The 20,702-nt window shown below is 43.5% G+C and overlaps 2 protein-coding genes across 3 annotated transcripts in view; both read right to left on the bottom strand.

The window, feature by feature from the left end:
• Positions 1 to 317: 317 nt before the first annotated feature.
• LOC306931972 (coagulation factor IX) lies at positions 318 to 12,717 on the bottom strand (the record flags this gene model as incomplete). The annotated part of the gene is made up of 13 exons (XM_079513677.1): positions 318 to 611; positions 1,033 to 1,158; positions 1,887 to 2,083; positions 3,686 to 3,800; positions 4,127 to 4,210; positions 4,337 to 4,596; positions 5,178 to 5,258; positions 6,550 to 6,687; positions 6,802 to 6,915; positions 7,617 to 7,641; positions 7,914 to 8,083; positions 9,137 to 9,214; positions 12,708 to 12,717. 13 exons carry the CDS (start codon positions 12,715 to 12,717, stop codon positions 318 to 320), a joined length of 1,692 nt encoding a protein of 563 aa, XP_079369803.1.
• A 3,050-nt stretch (positions 12,718 to 15,767) lies between these two features.
• dgkd (diacylglycerol kinase delta) overlaps positions 15,768 to 20,702 on the bottom strand; it is a 57,821-nt gene continuing 52,886 nt past the window's right edge. Inside the window, exons 27-31 of one of the 2 annotated variants that reach the window (XM_079514511.1) lie at positions 20,531 to 20,650; positions 19,949 to 20,060; positions 18,377 to 18,507; positions 17,053 to 17,140; positions 16,159 to 16,301 (exon numbers count right to left, since the gene is read on the bottom strand). In XM_079514511.1, coding sequence (XP_079370637.1) covers positions 17,057 to 17,140; positions 18,377 to 18,507; positions 19,949 to 20,060; positions 20,531 to 20,650 — 447 coding nt within the window. In that variant the 3' untranslated portion in view covers positions 16,159 to 16,301; positions 17,053 to 17,056. Of the gene's footprint in view, positions 16,302 to 17,052; positions 17,141 to 18,376; positions 18,508 to 19,948; positions 20,061 to 20,530; positions 20,651 to 20,702 lie in introns of both variants that reach the window. The other variant, XM_079514510.1, reaches the window with a different exon arrangement.

Here is a 20,702-nt window from a genome sequence, read left to right as displayed (position 1 = left end):
AAGGACCCCCAAAAATATATGTATTTGCCCGCCGACCCCCATCTGAAAATATTTTGTTCCAGGGAGCCCCCTCAAAGATTTGAGTTCAAAACGTTGAAAGAATATATATTCAAAGATTTGCGCCACATTTTTCAAAAATAGCAGATCTACAAGCTTGTAGCGCGGCACTCGGTGCCGCGCTACGAGCTTGTAGATCTGCTATTTTTCAACAGCTAAAGCAGAACAGAATGCTTAAAACACCAAAAGGGGTTCCCGCCCAGAATGAATGAATATGTCCCCATATTAATATGTCTGTCCACAGCCTGTCCTCGTCTCCTTCAGCTGCTGTCGGTCGCCCGTCCTGTCCGCTTAGCTTCCTCCTCCTTCTCCTTCTCCAGTCGCTCTTTCTCCTCCTCTCTCTCCATGGTGTCTCGGATCCAGCCCAGGAAGTTTCCGAGCCGGGTGTAGACGCCGTACTTGCCCTTGGCGGCACACCTCTCCCCCCAGCTCACCACCCCGGTGAGGAACCACGTCCCTCTGTAGTGAACTACGAACGGGCCCCCACTGTCCCCGCTGCACGCGTCCCTTTCCGTCTGCAGGTAGCCGGCGCAGAACATGTTGTCCGTTATCACCTATACACGCATGATAAAAAAAAAAAAAAAAAAAAAAAAAAGACGGAAAGAAGGAAAAGAATGTATGAAAAGTATTATTGTTGGTACAATGTTAAATATCTCTGATGTTCATTTTTCAGGGAAATGAAAAATATTCTTTTCAGGAAATTAAGAAAACCTTATGTTTTTAAAACAAAGCAATACAGCCTCATCAAAGTTGGCGTTGTAACTTCATATAGTCAAGATGTATGCAAATATCAAAAAACCTCAAAAATATTTTCAGATGAGGGTCGGTGGCCAATTACATATCATTTTTGGAGGTCCTTGACATGAAATATTGAGCACCACTGATACAGAAACATGAGGTTTTTCAGAAAACTGACAGAATTTAGAAGATTTTTTTTAATTTCGACGTCAGGTCTAGATGGGCTTAACAACTGACCTGTTCTGTGGACTGGACGCAGCTCTTCTGACTGACCACTGGGAGCGCCACCCTCCTAAGGAAACGAGACGAGCGACCGAGGTACTGCATCACTCCCCAACCGGTCACCAGTCCAGTGGTGTCGTCCTAGACAGTAGACAGACAGACAGACAGACAGACAGACAGACAGACAGACAGACAGACAGACAGACAGACAGACAGACAGGTGGGAGAGAGACAGACAGACAGACAGACAGACGGGACAGACAGACAGAGAAGGGAGTGTGTAGACATGTCATAGACCAGTGGTTCCCAAACTTTTTAATGAGGGCCTTTCTCGGCTCCACCCCTCTCACATTGTTTATATTGTGTTTAGTTTCCATGATGGCCGCAGCACCAGGAGGGGGAGGTGCGGAGGGGAGCGGGCGAGGTCGACATATACCCTTACTGGGCTGCATTCAAGACACTTGCCTTGTGTCTGACACCTGACTTGTGTCTGAACACAGCTCTGATAGATGTGTTCTGCCCCCCTCCCCCCAATCAAATAAAATGTTTGGTCAAACCATATGGGCTTCCATTGGAAATGCATTGGAGCGGCCATTATACACAGACAGGTGTCTTTTATATGTGAACGCAGCCAAGTAAGGCCACCCCCTCCTGGTGCTGCGGCCATCTTGGAAACTAAAACACAATGTAAACAATGGGAGAGAGGTGGGGCCGGCAGATATGACCCTGCAAAGTGCAAATAATTGGAGATCGGATATCGGTCATAATTTCATAATCTTGCACCCCTAAGTCAGAATCGGATCGGGAGCAAAAGAAGAAAGAAAAGAAAACGCTCGGGACGTCCCTAATTATAATAACTATTATATTACCTTGATGAGGTATTTGGCCAGCTGTGTGTTTGGTAGACAGGCGGGCAGCGCCGTGGGGCTGCGGACGACAGCGTGACTCAGGAACACCAGAGCGACGTCGCTGTCGAAGGTGAAGCGGTGGAAGTGAGGATGAACGACCACGCTCTTCACCTTTATCTTCTGCTCCCCGGGGTCAGCACGGCGCTTGTCATAGTCCCCTGCAAGGAGACCGAGAGGTTAGACCTGCTCCCCGGGGTCGGGACCACGCTTGTCATAGTCCCCTGCAAGGAGACCGAGAGGTTAGACCTGCTCCCCGGGGTCAGGACCACGCTTGTCATAGTCCCCTGCAAGGAGACCGAGAGGTTAGACCTGCTCCCCGGGGTCGGGACCACGCTTGTCATAGTCCCCTGCAAGGAGACCGAGAGGTTAGACCTGCTCCCCGGGGTCAGGACCACGCTTGCTGCTCCCCGGGGTCAGGACCACGCTTGTCATATTCCCCTGCAAGGAGACGGAGAGGTTAGACCTGCTCCCCGGGGTCAGGACCACGCTTGTCATAGTCCCCTGCAAGGAGACGAAGAGGTTAGACCTGCTCCCCGGGGTCAGGACCACGCTTGTCATAGTCCCCTGCAAGGAGACCGAGAGGTCAGGCCACAGTAGCCTGGCTAATAAGCCAGACTCAAATCACACTGTCATTTTCTCTTTGACGCAATTGGTCAGAGCTACTGTCAGTCAAAGGTCTCAAGCATTGAACGTCACTGTACCAAAGCCCGCCCATATTGCATACCGTGTCCCGATTGGCCACACCAGTTCTCTGGTGTAGGAAATGGGCGTACAATTGAGCCTCTCCAGACCGTAATTTTTTTTTGCCAACGGCTGATTCGGTCTTGCTTATTAGCCAGGCTAAGGCCACAGTGGTTCTCAAACTTTTTCCATGTCTGTCAAGGACCGCCAAATTTACACAGACAGACACAAGACAGGTGTCCCCCTCCCCCCCCCCCCCCCCCCCATTTGAATGGCATTTCTATCTCTGGGACCCAAATTTATATTGAAAAATCAATGTTAATTTAACTCTGAGAGTGTACAAACTATCATTTAGCTGGGGGGACCCCCTGGAACTCCCTCAAGGACCCCTGGGGGTCCCGGACCCCACTTTGGGAACCACTGGGTTAGACAGACTGAGCGACATGCAGCACATGAATTTCCATCAGGATCAATGAAGGAAGGATCCATCCATCCATCCATCCATCCATCTACTGAACAACACACACACACCAGTGTTGTTTTTGGCAGCAAATTTAGATTTTAGTTTTAGTTTCTCTTGAATAGTTTTCATTTAGTTTTAGTTACATTTTAGTCACCTGGACTGTTTGTGTTTTAGTGTCTAGTTTTAGTCGACTAAATATCATAAGATTTTAATCGACTAAATCTACAGTTGATTTAGTCGAACAAAATGTGTTTTGGTGGGCCTTGATGCCGTCGTAATGACTGTTTTTTTTCACTTGCTGAAAATAGCCGATCTACACAACGCGTCGTGCTGCGACGCGTTGTGAGCTATTTTCAGCATGCAACTCATTGTAAAATGACACTGGATCTCTTGTCCACTAGTCCCTTCCTAACATTTTAGTTTTTATTTGTTGACGAAATTGTCAGTATATTTAGTCTTAGTTTTAGTCATCATAGCTATGTAGTTTCCATTTAGTTTTCCTCAGTGAAAAAAGGTAGTCGACGAACATCTTTTGTCTTAGTTTTAGTCGACGAAATCCACACACACACACACACACACACACACACACACACACACACACACACAGCATTCTGACCAATGGTCACATGGTCCGGCGTCTCCTCAAAGCAGTGAGCGGCCGAAACGATCCAACGGTCAGAAACCAACGTCCCTCCACAGAACCCATGACCATCTGACCTGTGGAGTAGAACCTGCACACACACACACGCGCACATACGGTTCGTGACATGAGACTAGCATGTATACAACAATACACAAGAGATATATCATTCATATCATAAGTTTATAATATGCTAAAGTTTGAGAGATTAGCTGCAGACACACACACACACACACACACACACACACACACACACACACACACACACACACACACACACACACACACACACACACACACACACACACACACACACACACACACACACACACACACACACACACACACACACACACACACACACACACACACACACACACACACTTCATAAAACTAACTTTAAAATTCCCCTTATACCTGCCAGGGACTCCCTCCTAGTTTCTCCAGTGAGCCTCCAATGATACGAGGAGTTAAGTCATCATCACCTCCTCCTCCTCCTCCTCCTCCTCCACCTCCTCCTTCTCCTCCTCCTCCTCCTCCTCCTGCTCCTGCTCCTCCTCCTCCTCCTCCTCCTCCTCCTCCTCCTCCTCCTCCTCCACCTCCTCCTCCTCCTCCTCCTCCTCCCACCTCCTCTCCTCTCCAACCAGGGAAGGAAGAGCTGCTGTTCATCTCTTCTCCTGTGGCGTTGGACCAGCTGGTGTTGTTGGAACTAGGGTCCACCATGTTGGAACTAGGGTCCACCATGTCGGAACTAGGGTCCAACATGGTGGTGTTGTCCACCATGTTGGAACTAGGGTCCAACATGGTGGTGTTGTCCACCATGTTGGAACTAGGGTCCACCATGGTGGCGTTGTCCACCATCAGTGACACGCTGACGTTGGCAGACTCTGATTGGTCCAGATCACAGGGCTATTATAGTTAACTAAGACCAGAGCCATAGAGTAAGACACAGTTACGACAACTCCATTCACTTCATGGGGGCCAGTCCAATGGCGGCTCGGAATAGGGACAAAGAAAGGCCTGAACCGGAAGTTTACGGAATGCATTGGAGCCTGTAGGCTTTTACAGTGACAGTAACGAGTTACATGAACCACGTGACCGGGCTGTTTTCTGCCCCCTCCATGTCGTAACTCTGTCTTAATCTGATGGCTCTGACTAAAACTAACTAAAAACTACAGTAAAAAAAAAAATCACAGAGAAAAAATGTACTTAGTTTTAGTCTTTGCCAAAAATCTTCAAAGATTGGAAAAATAACAAGCACACAATGTGTTGCGATGTGACCTTGAAAATGAGTAATTTTTTTATATTTTCCTAACCTTGTTGAATCTTGCCCCCGAGACTGATCCATAGCACAAAAAAAAAACTACAAAAAACGAATACAAATTAAGTTACTGAAACCAAGCTTTTCCACAAAACCAAACCCGCTATAAAAGCTAATGAAACTGAAATTGAAAAGTATAATAATAACCTTCTGTTTCAGAATAGTCCAGCAGGGATAGGTCTATGCGGTAGAAGGCCTCGTTCAGCTTCCTCCCACAGGGAAACTCCACTAGAACCAAGCAGAGAGGAGAAGGTTTTCCTTTCCACTAATACTGTTGTTAGCATCAATAATAGCATAGTACTAGTAGTATTATATTAGTATTATAGTAGTACTAGAAGTCGTAGTACTGTAGTAGTTGTTGGCAGCAGTAGTAAGATAAGAAGATGGAAGTGACTTTTATTATGTGGAAAATAAAAGTAGTAGTGCTGTAGAAATAGTACACTGCAGTAGTAGCACTAGCAGCTAGGGATGCTCCGATCAGGTTTTTTGGGACCGATACCGATCACCAATTTTTTTTTCTCATGATCGGCCGATACCGATACTGATCTTGTGAAATGTTGCAAATTTTAATATTTCAAAACCCACGTCAAAACTGTTCCTGTGTGTGGGGAGGAAGTGGAGAATGTTTAGGCCTGTCACAAAAATTCAAAATGATGTTATACTATATATTATCTGATTGACATTCATACCACTTAAATGGTGTAAAAGATCAGTTTCTCCAGATAGGGTAAATTGCCGATCACAGATAGGGTAAATGCCGATTACCGATCAGAGTGAATATCGGCCGATATGGCCGATCACCGATCGCTGGCCGGTTATCGGAGCATCTCTACTAGCAGCAGCAGTTGTTGTTGTAATACTATATATAGTGCAGTGGTTTTCAACCCTTTTCATATCAAGGCTCATTATAATTTATTTGGCACTTGAGCCACGGACCTCCATTGTATGAAATGTTGCCTCAATTTAGCCTCAATATTTTGTTATTGTTGTATAAAATTCTGTCCACAATTCCATGCTGTATTGATGTTGGTGCCATTAGGAGAGACAGCATAGGCAAACGTTGATCAAAATAACAATTCTTCTACATTCTGTAGACTTCTTGTAAATTAAGAGTAATGCAGATGTTTAATAACAACAATAATGTAACTCTTGAGAGTGTAAAATGAAACCAAATGGACCCCATAAGAGTCAATTTTTACGAGTCCATTTGGTTTCATTTTACACTCTCAAGAGTTAAAAATCTAAAATATTTGTTTATCAACTTTCCATAATTTAACTGGGGACCACCTGGAACGCTCTCAAGGACTACTGGTGGTCCAAGGACCACTGGTTGAAAACCACATAGTGATATTATAGCTTGCATTATTAAAATAGCAGCAGTATAGGCCTACAGTACTTATAATAGCAGTAGTGGTAGTAGGCCTAGTACAGTATATGCAGTAGTAGTGAAGTTGTAGTTATGTAGTAGTGTTATATACATGGTGGTACTGTTGTTTGTAGGACAATAATATAATGGTACTTGTTTTAGTACAGCCGTATCCATCAGGGTCCAGCCGGTATCCATCTGCACAGCTACACTGAACTCCTCTGCTGCCCCCTGTCTGCTCTGTACAGTACTGCAGACAGCCTCCATTCCTGTAGTGACACTCTGCTACCTCTGCGCACACACACGCACACACGCACGGTAAAGACAATATTATAGAGAGACAGACAAACAGGTAGAGAGACAGACAGACAGGTAGAGAGGCAGACAGACAAGACAGGTTCCTACCTATTTCACAGGTCTTGCCGTCATACTGCGGAGGACACAGACAGAGGAAAGCGTCTCGTTCTACAGTGCATAAACCTCCATTTAGACATGGGTTGTACAGGCAGGGGTTCAAATCTACACCACAGACACAAAGACAAGTTAAAACCCATGCACACGTCATTACAACTGACATACATCACCAATACTGTACATTACCACCACTGACATACTCTACATCCCACATTAACACTCACAGATATAGCAGCAGCTGTATAGTAGTCATAGTAGTATTAATGTAAGGAACAGTGGTAGTGAAGCAGTAGCAGTACTTGTGGTACTAATTGTATATTAGTAGTAAGTAGTAGTAGTAGTAGTAGTAGTAGTATTGTAGAGTAGAGTGTTTCTATATTGTACAACAAATGTATGCAATGATTTATATGTTGTGTCCTATAAGTCCATGAGGGCTGAGCACCTTTGGTGCATGTCACAAAAATCTAAATCTAAAAAAACCTCTATATCAATCAGTAGTAGTAGTAGTAGTAGTAGTAGTAGTAGTATAAATGGTAGAAGTAGGAGTAATGTTAGGAGTAATAACAGTAGAGGTAACTTCATTTATTTTCCTTTTTTTACCTATATTTAACCAGGAGTATTAAGACTCTTTTTTTCCAAGGGAGCCCTGTGGAGGGAGCCTGAGAGAGCCCTTGCCCATGGACTACAATTATTACTACTACAGCTAATACTACAAATAATTTAAAAAAAACTATAGTTGGATTATTTTACTGTAGTTGGGATCATTAACTTGTATTGTTCTTGCGGTGACAGTCAGCTATACGTACTTGTATATCTGTACCAAAACTCCAGCTAGACAGGAAGACAATAAAACATCAAAAAAACGAAAGCGTTATTTTATGCTCCATTGCACTACAGTGTCATGCAAACATATTGAAAATAGATGCATCATGATGCGTTTTCAGCTTGTAGATAGTCTATTTTTTTTAATGTTCACCTATGATAACATGCCCAAAATAGTAATTAATTAGACAATTAGATAATTATTAAATTATCGATTATTCTTTTATATAATCGATTAAATCCATTAGTTGGATCAACTAGTTGCAGTCCTCAAACTGTACCGTTTTCTCCCGGCTCTGGAAGATCTCCGCTGCCTCCTCCTGGGAACACGCCTCCTCATAACACTCCCTCTCCAGATTGCCTGGCAACATCTCCTCCAGGAAGTAGTTAGCCCTGCGCTTCCTCTGGGAGGAGGAGAGGAGCTGCGCCGCCGACGTTCCGGCAAGGAAAACTGAGGAGGAGAAAGTATACTTTGTAGGATAATATGAACTCAAAACAAAACTATATGTGCTGCAATTATAGGATTAATAATACCAGTGTTCCCCAATCCATCTCAAGAGACTGGGTTTAATATCCAAGCTCGTAGGTAGTGGTAGTGAAGCAGTAGCAGTACTTGTGGTACTAATTGTATATTAGTAGTAAGTAGTAGTAGTAGTAGTGGTAGTAGTAGTAGTAGTAGTAGTATTGTAGAGTAGAGTGTTTCTATATTGTACAACAAATGTATGCAATGATTTATATGTTGTGTCCTATAAGTCCATGAGGGCTGAGCACCTTTGGTGCATGTCACAAAAATCTAAATCTAAAAAAACTCTATATCAATCAGTAGTAGTAGTAGTATAAATGGTAGAAGTAGGTTTAATATCCAAGCTCGTAGCACGGCACAAGTGCCGCGCTATGAGCTTGTAGATCTGCTATTTTTCAATAGCTAAAGTATAACATAGTGCTTAAAACACCAAAAAGGGGTTCCTGCAAGTCATCAAAACAGCAAAGAGCTGGGCTAAAGTTGAGTCATGGCTCCAACATCAGGAAGTTTTGCACAACGTTTTGCACAAAAAACACTCCTTGGGCTAGAAACGGCCAAAGCCATCATCTCAAATGTGATGAGGTCAGCACATTTGAGCACAATTGGGCACATTTGGGGTGGCTATAGCCGTTTTTAGCCCAAGGAGTGTTTTTTGTGCAAAACTTGGAATGGATTCAGAATCATGAAAACCCCCTAGTTTGACATGTCACATGCTACTTAAAGCAGAATACATTTTAGGTAATGTTGCCTTATTGTGCTAGAACAGGTTGTTGATGGTGGCCATATGGATTTGGGGCTCTCATGAATTTTCCCCGCATTTTTGCGAGGTACATGGGGGTTCAATATGTTTTTTAACCTTCATAGATGATAAATCCAGAAGAAACTGACCTTTGCTCTCCACGGTGACGGAAGTATCAGATACGACCCAACTAAATAAGCCACTCCCGACCTACATCTTTGCAGTGAGTGAACATGTCTCACCTGTACATTCCAGCACGGTGGAGGTGAACAGCAGCAGGCCAGAAAGCAGCAGGACAACCGCTCGGATCCTCATCATCCCTACACACAAAACACATTCAACACCAGCGTCCCACATGGAACAATTCATGATAAGACAGAATCGAATGATCGATCCGATTGATAGATCGTTAAGAGATCCCGCGGGGGAAATAATTCAGTTGGCATGGGTGGCAGTGTAGCATATTGAGTGTCTATATAGGAGCACTTTTGACCCTGCAGCATAAATGATTGGAGAAGACCAGGCATGCCCTTATTTCTGTATCATTTTTAGTTTTTTATTGTTGGGAAATATCCCTGAAGAGTTTCTAATACATGCTAAGAGGACCTTGATTAAATATTTATCAACAAGTATAAGAAAGCAATCACACAACGCTGATACCAACAGGACCCACCAACGAAAGAACATTGGATGGACATTACTGAGGAATTGTATGTCATGGAAAAACATTCATACTTCGACTACAAGAGGATAAATTCTATAAAAAAGTGGGATCTCTTCTTCCAGCCTATCGATAATGTATGAGGAATTCATGAATGTATCCTGTAATATGAAACAATACAGCCTTTTTTCTTTTCTTTTTTGTCTCTTGTTTTTTCCTTTTTGTATTGTCTGTTTTTTTCCCCCTTGTCTTTTCCTTTGTACCAGAGTACCAGAAACCAGGAGATGTATACTACAGATCTCGCTTGTCCCTCAGCGCCTGGACTGCCTGGTAATTGACATGGTGAAAGAGCTATTAACAGGTGTTAAGACGTGTGTATAGTAACAGTTTAACCCATTTTGACCTGAGATCAGATTCAAAAAATGTCTTCTACATCCTGAGTGTTCTGAAAAAGCTATGTTTCTGTCAGTCGTTCTTTGATTTTTCAAAAATAGCAGACCTACAAGTTCATAGCGCGCCACTCGGTGGCACGCTATGAGCTTGTAGATCTGCTATTTTTCAATAGCTAAAGCATAACATAATGCGAACACCAAAAGGGGTTCCCGGCCCAAAATGGGTTAAATATAGACCTGTATCACATTCATAACAATTACAAATACGCTTAAAAACAGATAATGTATACCTGTTCAGTCAGCCTCTGTTCGCCGACTGTCTCGATGTTTAAACGGAGGTCCGACGTCTAGCTGTGATCTTAACTCCAAACCCCGGACCTCTCCTGGGTCCCTATTATTGCAGTCCCACGTACTGACCTCCTAGATTTGAATCGTTATACAGTATGACGTTTGAACAGAAACATATAGGTAAGATGTGTCGTGTTCTGCGTATTCCTGTTGATGTGAGCTGAAGGCAATGTGCTGTACAAATAAAGTTGGACTTCACTATTGATCGTTAATTAAATATTGACAGAATAGCTGTGGCAGAGGGTTGGAAAGGGTAAAAAAATAAATAAAAAGAGTAACATCTCCATTCAAAACAACAGAGTCTCAATTTAATATAACAAAATAATCTGTCCTTGAATTCAACAGACTTTACAACCGCCTAAACAGAATTGTCAAAACATTTTAGATGACAGATCACAGGTGTACATTATGTCTCGTAATTTATCTGACAGCACAAACACAAAGCAAGCTTCAGATGTTAGGGATCAATTTAGAGTGCAAGGACAAAGCGTGCATATATATATAGTTTACAAAAACATACGTGTCAAATCTGAATCGTCTTGATACAGTCAGTAAACACCGCCCATCTGAAATACTTGTGTTTTAGGTGTAAGACACCAGTCAAATGATGTGTGATAACCGTATAGTAGCCAGGTATCATGTTAACATGTTGTAAGTTGGACTGTCTTTTCCATAATGCTTTTCTGCGGTTTACGAAACAATATGATGTTTCACCTTCACCTGGACGGTTAGCTCAACCGTCTGGGCACCTAGGCCTCATTCACACCTAAGGCCTGACTCACACCTTCACAACAGATTGATGTACAGCTGATGCATGAGACTTGTTTACTGATGCAAGCTCACAATTCATTTCCAATGGGAGTCACATGGTTTGACACAACATTTTTGTTGTATGAGGGGGAGGGGGGCAGTCGAAACACAGCCGAAAGCCGTACCAAAAAAAATGTTGTCAACCCATGTGACTTCCATTGGAAATGCATTGGGGCAGCCATGACACTTACCCTTTGTTTACATCTAGCATGCATCAATGTTGTATGCTAGATGCGAAGGTGTGAGTCAGACCTAAGACACACTTGTCATGGCCGCCTCAATGCATTTCCAATGGGAGTCACATGGTTTCATGACACAACCTTGTTGCATGCCCCCCCCCACCCACATGCAACAAGGTTGTCATCAAACCATGTGACTCCCATTGGGAATGCATTGAGGCGGCCATGCCACACATAAGACACAAGTGTGTCTTGTGAATGAGGCCCTATAGGCTGCCAAGCCAGCCTGACGGCATGCCGCAGGTTTGACTCCCGAGCCCTTTGCCGCGTGTCATTCCCCATCTCTCTCCCCCTTTCCGGTCTGTATACTGTTCACTATATCAATAAAAAGGCAAAAACAAACAATACGTTTCACAAAATGACGCTTTAACACATGAAAGACAGTGAACAGATGTCGTTAACAGTCCAGACATAAACTTTATTACAGTGTGTTGCTGTCTGCATGTACAGGACTATGTATTTACAGCCCCACAGTGGGCTTCTGTACATATAAGAGAGGTATAACGAATACAATATCACTTCTAATGTATAAATTATCTAATAAATACACAGTGAGGCCTGGCAGCTAAACCTTTTGGATAACGCCTCACTGATGACTTCTGAAAAAAGGAACAAAAAGGTTTTTTTTTTCTTTTTCCTGATCTGTGGAAATCTAGGTGAGAGACAGATGTTGTTCCCTCGAAGTGCCTTTGAGCAAGGCACTTGATACTCCAACTGCCCCAGCAGGTTGAGCTCGATCTCTCTCTCCCCCTCAAGCCATGTCTATAAATAAATCCCTCATGTGTTCATAGAAAGTGCTCAAATGCACCCGTAGATGGCAGTGTAGACATTCCTTCTTGCGAAACAATCAGCTAATCCTACATAAAAGGGGATTTATAATGAAATGTTTGGACCTTTTTACCAAAACTTTACACAGCCCTTCAAGTGACAAACACACCACCAGATAGGGTGGAACACAGGCAGGGTGGAACCGGAGAAGCAGCTAAGTGAAGAGAATGCATTGGAAAACAAAATGGGGTCACAGTCTCTTACTTGTGCTGGGGGTTGTCCACCGGGTTGCTTGCCAGGACATCACATTTAGACCCAAGGACGATTCTACAAAATGTCTTCTAAATCATGAGTTTTCTGAAAAACCCCTGTTTCTATGTCAGTGTTTCTCAACTGTCAAAAATATGTTGTTCCAGGTGAGCCCCCACCCTCCCCCCCCCCAAAACAATAGCTAAAGTATAACATTATGCTTAAAACACCAAAAGGAGTTCCCGTCCTGAAAAGGGTTAAGAACTTTATCAACACTGAACTGACTCAGAGGTAATGCAGAGGTAAAATTCCTTCCCACCACAATGACTAGAGGTTTCTAACTCACCGTGGTGCATCCGGCTTGGCCAGGTGTTCTAACGAACACAACGGGTTACGTTTGCACAATATGTCGTCCACTGCTAAAGCCCCACTGTTTTAGCCTGTGCTCCTCAGAAAAATAAACCACCACTCCGTTGCATTGTCGTTAGCCCTGGTCCAGTGCATTAGCGAACTCGCCAACGCACTTTTTTTGAATAATGTTTAGTTTTCAATGTTGCAACACTTAAAATGATAGAATATGACATTTTAACGGTAATATCGTGGCGATATCACAACATTTGGCATAAATACCGAGATATTCAATTTGGTCCATATTGTGCAGCCCTAGCGGTGGGTGGGAAGCCAGACACTGGTTCCTTCCTACCGATTGGTCAATGGCACCCGTCGACACGGGATGTTTAACTAGGAGGAATATGCTGTTCCTCTCCTCGTATTACATCCTCCCAGACTGGTGAAGCTCCTCCCAGACTGGTGAAGCTCCTCCCAGACTGGTGAAGCTCCTCCCAGACTGGTGAAGCTCCTCCCAGACTGGTGAAGCTCCTTCGAGGGACCGCCGCGTCGGTAGTCCGACGCGGCGGTCGGTAACTAACGACCGACCGTCGGACTTACCGACCGGGCGGTCGGGTCAAATGGATTTCACCCTTACTGGCTCCTTCACTGGCAGGTGAAAAGAAACAGCAGGTATTAAGTCCATGTGTATCAGAGGAGGCATGTCGTTTTCAATACCATCCTTAGGAACACACACACACACGCACGCACGCACGCACACACGCACACACAAAATCAGGTAGCTGGTATTGGGAGAAAAATGGGGGGAAATTGACAGGTAGACAAAAGACAAGTAGACAGAATATACTTGGTAGATACTAGGTATCAAAAAGAGGGTGCATCTCTGAAGGTCTCCAGCTCTGCAACCATGAGGTCTGACTGGCTGATACATTGAACTGTATAGGAGATTTAAGGCATCGTTGTCCTTTAGCTTGGCAGGTTCTACACTGCTACATACCGCTAAGACAAAAACACACACACACACACAATGCTACAGTACAACAAAAGCCACACTGACGACATGTAACGTACTGGGACAGTCAAAGTATGAACAAGGGGCCAGTTCTTGAATATGAACGTTATTAAAGAGCCCAGACTGCAGCCCACACACACACCCTTCCCACGATAAAGACATCTGTGCAGAGTTGCGTTACCACACCCGTTTTCAAAAGGTAACAGAGAAAACAGAATTTCGGCACGATGCTCACAGTTAAAGGCTGGGATCCAGCTATAGCTAGCAAAATGCTGCGGTTTCCATCTTCATTAAACAGGAGGAAGGAGGAAACTACTAGCTACAAAGTAGACGTACAGAGAATTCAACCAAAACACACAGAGGAGGCTGACAGTTTGGTTTGATAGAAGTGATGCGATTGTCGTGCAAACCTTCCTCAGACCTAGGGCTCCATTTGTCACCGCTAAACCCCTTATCCCTAAACTTATTTGCCTTTTTTTTCCTATTTTGCAAAACATTTTTGAATAGTTAAAATGGCCAGTCTACATTGACACAAGTTAGTTGAACTATTCAAAAATGTTTTAAAAAAAAAAGAAGAAAAAAGGCAAAGAAGTTTAGGGATAAGGGGTTTAGCAGTGACGAAAATGGAGCCCATGTGTCAGCAGTATATCTGTCCTGGTGTCGCATGTCCATTTAATCACTTCCTGCATCCACACACCGAACACATAAACTACAATGCTAATAATAGAAATAAATATGCATTTCAGTACAAAACTCTTTCGAGTCCTTGAGTCATCTGGGCTCCATTTCCCTGATCCAGTCAGTATAGGAAAGGAGAGGAAGAAGCATAAGCGAGTAAAGCATCCGTTTCACTCCCCTCTCTAAGGAAGCCATTTTGGCTGGTAGCCAAACCTACCAGCAAGAATCTGGACCATAAAGACAACAATCCTCCTGAAATAACATGGGGTCTATCCTCTATACATACAGAATATCCCAAAGTGACCGTTCTAATTAGACACGATGCCAGCTCATTTCACAAAATGACCACAACATTAACCAGATAGAAGGGACCCAATTTAGTGGAATAACTTGGAATGGTTTGGGTTGGTTGGAGTGAAGGCTTACAGTACATAGTCACTGCGCCCTCTATGGTCCATGAGTGGAACAGCAGCGCTCTAATCCATTTTAGACCTGAAAAACGATTCTAAAAATGTATTCTAAATCATGACCGTTTTCTGCAAAACCCTATGTTTCTATGTCAGTGGTGCTCAAACAATTTTGTCAAAAATAGCAGACCTACAAGCTCGTAGCGCGGGAGCTTGTAGATCTGCTATTGTTCAATAGCTAAAGTATAACATAATGCTATAAACACCAAAAAGGATTCCCGCCCAAAATGGGTTAAAGTGGTGTCCTGCCACGAAAAGTGACTGGTGTATTGTGAGAGACCGATGGGTGTTTGAATTAAGCATTTTCAACTGAAGAAAACGTTGTTGACCCAAGTACAAAAAAAACGACACTCGACGCTATAGTCTCCAACAATAGCACAAATATCTACAGACAGCATAAATTTGGCCATCACAGTTGTTACTAGCAGCCATGTTAGGCACGCGGTCTTGCTCCATGGCCGTTGCTGAGTAACCAAGTGATTCTATGCAAGCTGATGTTTACAAAGTAGCCCATGTCACCATGGTGATCACTATGGTGATGCTATTATGGCGGGACACTGTTACACATTTACAGCTCAATAACCTACAGGACTCTGCATGCGTCTCTGTTCTCTCTGACAGGTACTGGAGATAAAAATGCTTTGGTTCTGGTTATCTAACCTGACTCCGCCAGATGGGGCAGCAGAGAGTACACTGTGTTCCCCCCTCCTGCTCCCATCTGGGAACTCTCAGGCAGACTTGATGCCCGGCCACAAAACGGCCTGGCCAATCAGCAGCAGCTAGAAGCTGCTGCTAGAAGTTGCTAGAAGCTGCTGCTGATTGGCCAGGCCGTTTTGTGGCCGGGCATCAAGTCTGCCTGAGAGTTCCCAGATGGGAGCAGGAGGGGGGAACCCAATGTACTCTCTGCTGCCCCATCTGGCGGAGTCAGGTTACTGGTTATCTCCCTCTCTCTCTCTCTCCCCAGATGCTGATTAGGTAGTAGTAGGCGGGATTTCAAAGGCACTATAGTGGATCTGATTGGACCATTCCCTGATCTGTCAATGTGGTTCTTGTTTGACTATCAATCTCAGCAGATGTGGGACAAAGCACATGATAAAGAGTTTGATTCCTGCACTCAAGAAGCGTTTGCTTCTCCTCACTGTGTTGTTGTTGTTGTTGTGGGTCTGAAAAACAGTTTAGCAACACTCTGATGTCACCAAAACATCCACAGTACTAGTGTGAATAAAACCCATTGTTTTTTTTGTGACTGTTCATTTCTTGACCTTGATGCCAATAATACAGTCACAGGCTGGGGGCGGGGGAGCTGTGATGATGACGCTCCTGTGGACTCTGGGAGGTCAAGAGCTCACATGTGAGGAGGTCAGACTGGTCAGATGGTGACCACGGTGGCCTGTGGCGGCAGCAGCAGCAGCAGAGGAAGGCAGACTGCAGAGAGCTGTAATCAGAATAGTATCATCATTTTAAATCCAAAATAAAAAAAGATGTCTGAAATATTAAAATATCATTTTAGGGTTTATGATTTTCTTTTTAGGATTTCACAGTACTACTCGTACAGTGAGGTCCCATATCCTGCCGGCCTGGCACAAGAGGGTGCCAAGTTGCAGCGACAACGTTGAGAAATATGTTCATGCCGTGAACTCTGCCGTGAATTCTGGGCGGGAACCCCTTTTTGGTGTTTTAAGAATTATGTTATACTTTAGCTATTGAAAAACAGCAGATCTACAAGCTCATAGCGCTGCACCGAGTGCCGCGCTACGAGCTTGTAGTTCTGCCATTTTTGAAAAATCGTGAAAATGTGTCGCAAATTTCGAATATATATCCTTTCAGAGCGTGACAGTTCTCAATATGGCCAAAGTATTTTTGTCCACCATTTGAATTTCAAGGACCCCCAGTTTGACATGCATTAGTCTACGGACCCCCATTTAATGGCATTTCTAATCTCTGGGACCCCAATTTATTTTGTAAAATCACTGTTAATTTAACTCTGAGAGTGTACAAATCGTTCCATTTGTACACTCTCAGAGTTACAGACCGATAAGGGTCCATTTGGTTCCAAACTATCATTTAGCTGGGGACCCCCTGGAACTCCCTCAAGGACCCCTGGGGGTCCCCGGACCCCACCTTGGGGAACCACTGCATTAGAAAACGTCTATTTCAGAGAGTAGATTCTACATTAGTTCAGTTACCTTATTAGGCGTCGCTGCTGTTCCTGTTCAATTCTCGGATTCCCTGAAGGATTCTCTTCATATGACCGACCTTGGTCACCCCCAGGTCCTACAAACACAATACAAGTTAGAGCAGTTAGGAAACATTGTGACGACAGCCAATACATAATATTATCTACACCAGCGGTTCTCAAAATGGAAACCAAGTCCAGAACCAAGTCTCTGGGTACCTTGAGGGGGTTCCAAATGGACCCTTGCTGGTTCTGTAACTCAGAGTATACACATGGAAACAAGACAAACACCTTACACCACTATTTAACAGCCAGTGTTGATTTAGGTGACTATGCCGAAACAAATGTTTGTCAACTTACACTTACACATTTTTTTTTAAATTAAATAAATTAATAAGCAAGCAAGCTATGATTACTAAGACTAAGACTAAATATATATTGACAATTTCGTCAACAAATATAAACTAGACAGAAATGTTAGGGCATGAGCAATCCGGGTACCCGATGGCAACACAAAGGAAAAAATAGTCTCGAGAGACTAGGTTGGAGAGATTCAGTAGAACTAAAAAAACTTAACCGATTGGTTCTGCTCGGGTATTGTGCTCTGAAAATAGCAGATCTACAAGCTCACAACGCTGCGACGCATTGTGAGCTTGTAGATCTGCTATTTTCAATAGATTTTGTACACATTTTGAACTTTTACTTTCAGTACTTTAAGTACATTTTGATGCCGATACTTTTGTACTTTTTCAATTCCATACTTGCCACCAAAATGTGGAACGCCCTACCAACTGTCATTAAGACATGCGAATCCCTTGACTCCTTCAAAACCGCTCTCAAAGGGCACCTACGGATGGCTGCAATTCGAAACTGGCCCCCGTAAAATCTGAATCCCCCCCCCCCGCCCCCCCCTTTTTTCTCCTCACTGTATATATTTCTTTTCCCTTTTTACCTCCTTTATGATGAATTCCTGTTCTGTCTATAGAAGTGTCTATTTGTACGTCTCTAAATGTTTTGATGATTTGAACATGGTGGACCCTATTGGAAACAAGTGTAATGCTTAATTGGGTCGTCCACTCACAGTTAACAGCCTTTGTATTGAGTTTGTGCTTGAAATGTACTGTAATTCTGCAAACTGTTAATACATTCTTCAATCAATCAATCAATACTTGTAACGAAGTAGTATTGGTACTTTTACTTAAGTAAAACAATCGAGTACTTTTTCCACCACTGATTATTTGTCTCTGTAGGACCCGTCGGGTCTAAGCAGCCACTGTATTAGCAGCACGGAGGACATGCAGAAATCGCTTCAGGTCAAAGATGTCCGTCTATACCTTCAGGTCCCGCCTCTCCAGCTGAATTAGCTCCGCCCCCCGGACGTCGTGACCAATGAAGATGTCTTTATACTCCTGGAGACAGATGAGCTCTAGCCACGCCCCCACCTCCTCCGTTCCCCATTGGGTAACTGTGACCACAGGAAGTGATTCAGACAATAGACAGAAAGGTGCACCCCAGAACCAAAAGAGAAAGAAAATAACAACCACCACAAGCCCGAGACAAAAACCTCATCTTGGACATAAAAACATTTTTATTTAACTTAAATAACACCAATAATTGGGTTATACGTTTCAAAATATATATATATAAATATAAATTTATATTTATCACACACCCAGCCTTTAAAAGGTAATAAGACTGTGTTGATTGATTTTCCAGCTGCCTTATGACCCCTAGGGAGGATATGGCTGCTGACCAATCACAGCAGCAGATCAATGGAGCATGGCAGAAGAGGGTCCAGCAACGAGAGGAAGCCACAGAAGTACAGTATGTACAGTACAGTTTATTATGCAACTGTTACATTGTAACAGTATGATATTTCATTGCAGTGATGAGGACTAACGTTAAAAAAACTATGTTAATTCATGTTCTAATTATACTATTTAGTAAGTAGGAAATGCATGCTTACATTAACGTTACTTAAGTTATTTAACCCATTCAAGACGCGAGGACGATTCTACAAATCACTTCTTTCAAGGCTTTTCAAAAATGTTCACATTTAAAACGGAAAGCTGTGTTTTTTTAACCGATCAAGAGCGTCGCTTCCCTTCAGGCTATGGGACGTAGCTCCATTACATGTTTTTCCCTTCAGGCTATGGGACGTAGCTCCATTACATGTGCGACGCCTTTGTTTGTCACAGAGAGACGGGCAGCAAAGCACCGTGGCTGATTTCCGACCTATAATGTTTTCAGATACATATGTTAGCGGTGCTGATTATGTTGAAAACGAGTAATACTCCCGTCTGGATGTCATCTTGAATGAGATTTAAAAACGTATCAGCTGTGTATGGAGGAACGCGCAGCAATTAGAATAACCCAGGTGAATGAAATCAAGATTCATTTGTATTCATGCGGGACTCGACACGTCATCACGCAGCACGTTTTTGCTCAACGGAATTTTATGGACTTTTGATAGAAAGAAACATAAAAAATGTCCCATTGTTTTGGCATAGATTATGATGATCTGCTCTAAAAGTGTGAAAAACGTATTTTTCATTTCCCCCATGTCTTTAAGCAATAAGCCCTGTTAAAATGCTCTTTTCTCATCACCTATCCCTGTGGATAATTATGGGTATGTGATAAACAAAAGATCACCATCAGGGCATTCATCACTGCCCGTTGGTGATCATTACTAGTGTACACGACTATCCTAGATTAATGTCTTACAGGTTTTTGACTCAGACAGAAAAAGAATCACCACAATGTCCCCCCCCATCAGTGATGAATGTGATACCCAGCTATATCACTAGAAGAAATCTGATCACAGTGCAGGACATTCAAGAAAGGTGATGGAGAGAGAGAGACAGAGAAAGAGACAAGAGACAAAGGCTGTGCAAGCATAATGTTACCTGGAAGAGTGAGAGAGGAGCATGTCTCTTTGTTTTTGTTGTTTTTGTCTTTCTTGAATTTCGGAACGAGACGGAACTTTCCACTACGGCGACTTTTATCTGCCAGAGGGCACTGTAGGACGGGACAAGGGAGTAGAAAGAGAGATGAACAGACACAGTATGAATACAAACTACTTCTACTAGCAATACTAGTACTACTTGTAGCATGCGGCAGTTACTATTGTCTACTTCTTTACTCATAGTAATACTACTAGTACTTCTTTTGCTAGTTGTACTAATAGTACCTATAGCGTCCTCTACCGATATTGACGTCAGAGTCAGACTCGGTGCTCCCCATACAGGGAGTATTGTCCGAAATCATCACTATTAGAGTCCACCGAGTCTGGATCCCCGTATGGGGAGTAGGGAGTAGGGAACAACCCTATGAATTCGAACGCAGCCTTGGTGTTCGTTTCAGCATTCATCTGGGGGGACGAATTCCCCATGCGTATGCAGCCTAGACCAAGGCTCGATCACACTAGTCCGTTCAGAATGAGAACAACAAGGCTTTCCGCCATGTGGCACAGAGTTCTAGCGTTTTACCTCATTGTCTCCTGGTTCTATCAGATGGTATAACCAGGGAACGTCAGCCAGTCTGCGGAGGTGCTGTCCCACTGGGGACAGAGCTGAACTCAACTGGTCCTGTTGGGGGGCGTCCAGCTGCTATACAGGCAGACGCACAAATAAGAGAATGAACAAGAGAGAGGGGAAAAAA

This window comes from Electrona antarctica, assembly GCF_951216825.1.
Source record: "Electrona antarctica genome assembly, chromosome: 11".
In the NCBI taxonomy this organism is placed as follows: Eukaryota; Metazoa; Chordata; class Actinopteri; order Myctophiformes; family Myctophidae; genus Electrona; species Electrona antarctica.
Note: the sequence above shows the minus strand (reverse complement) of the source record. Positions and strands in the feature narration are given on the sequence as shown.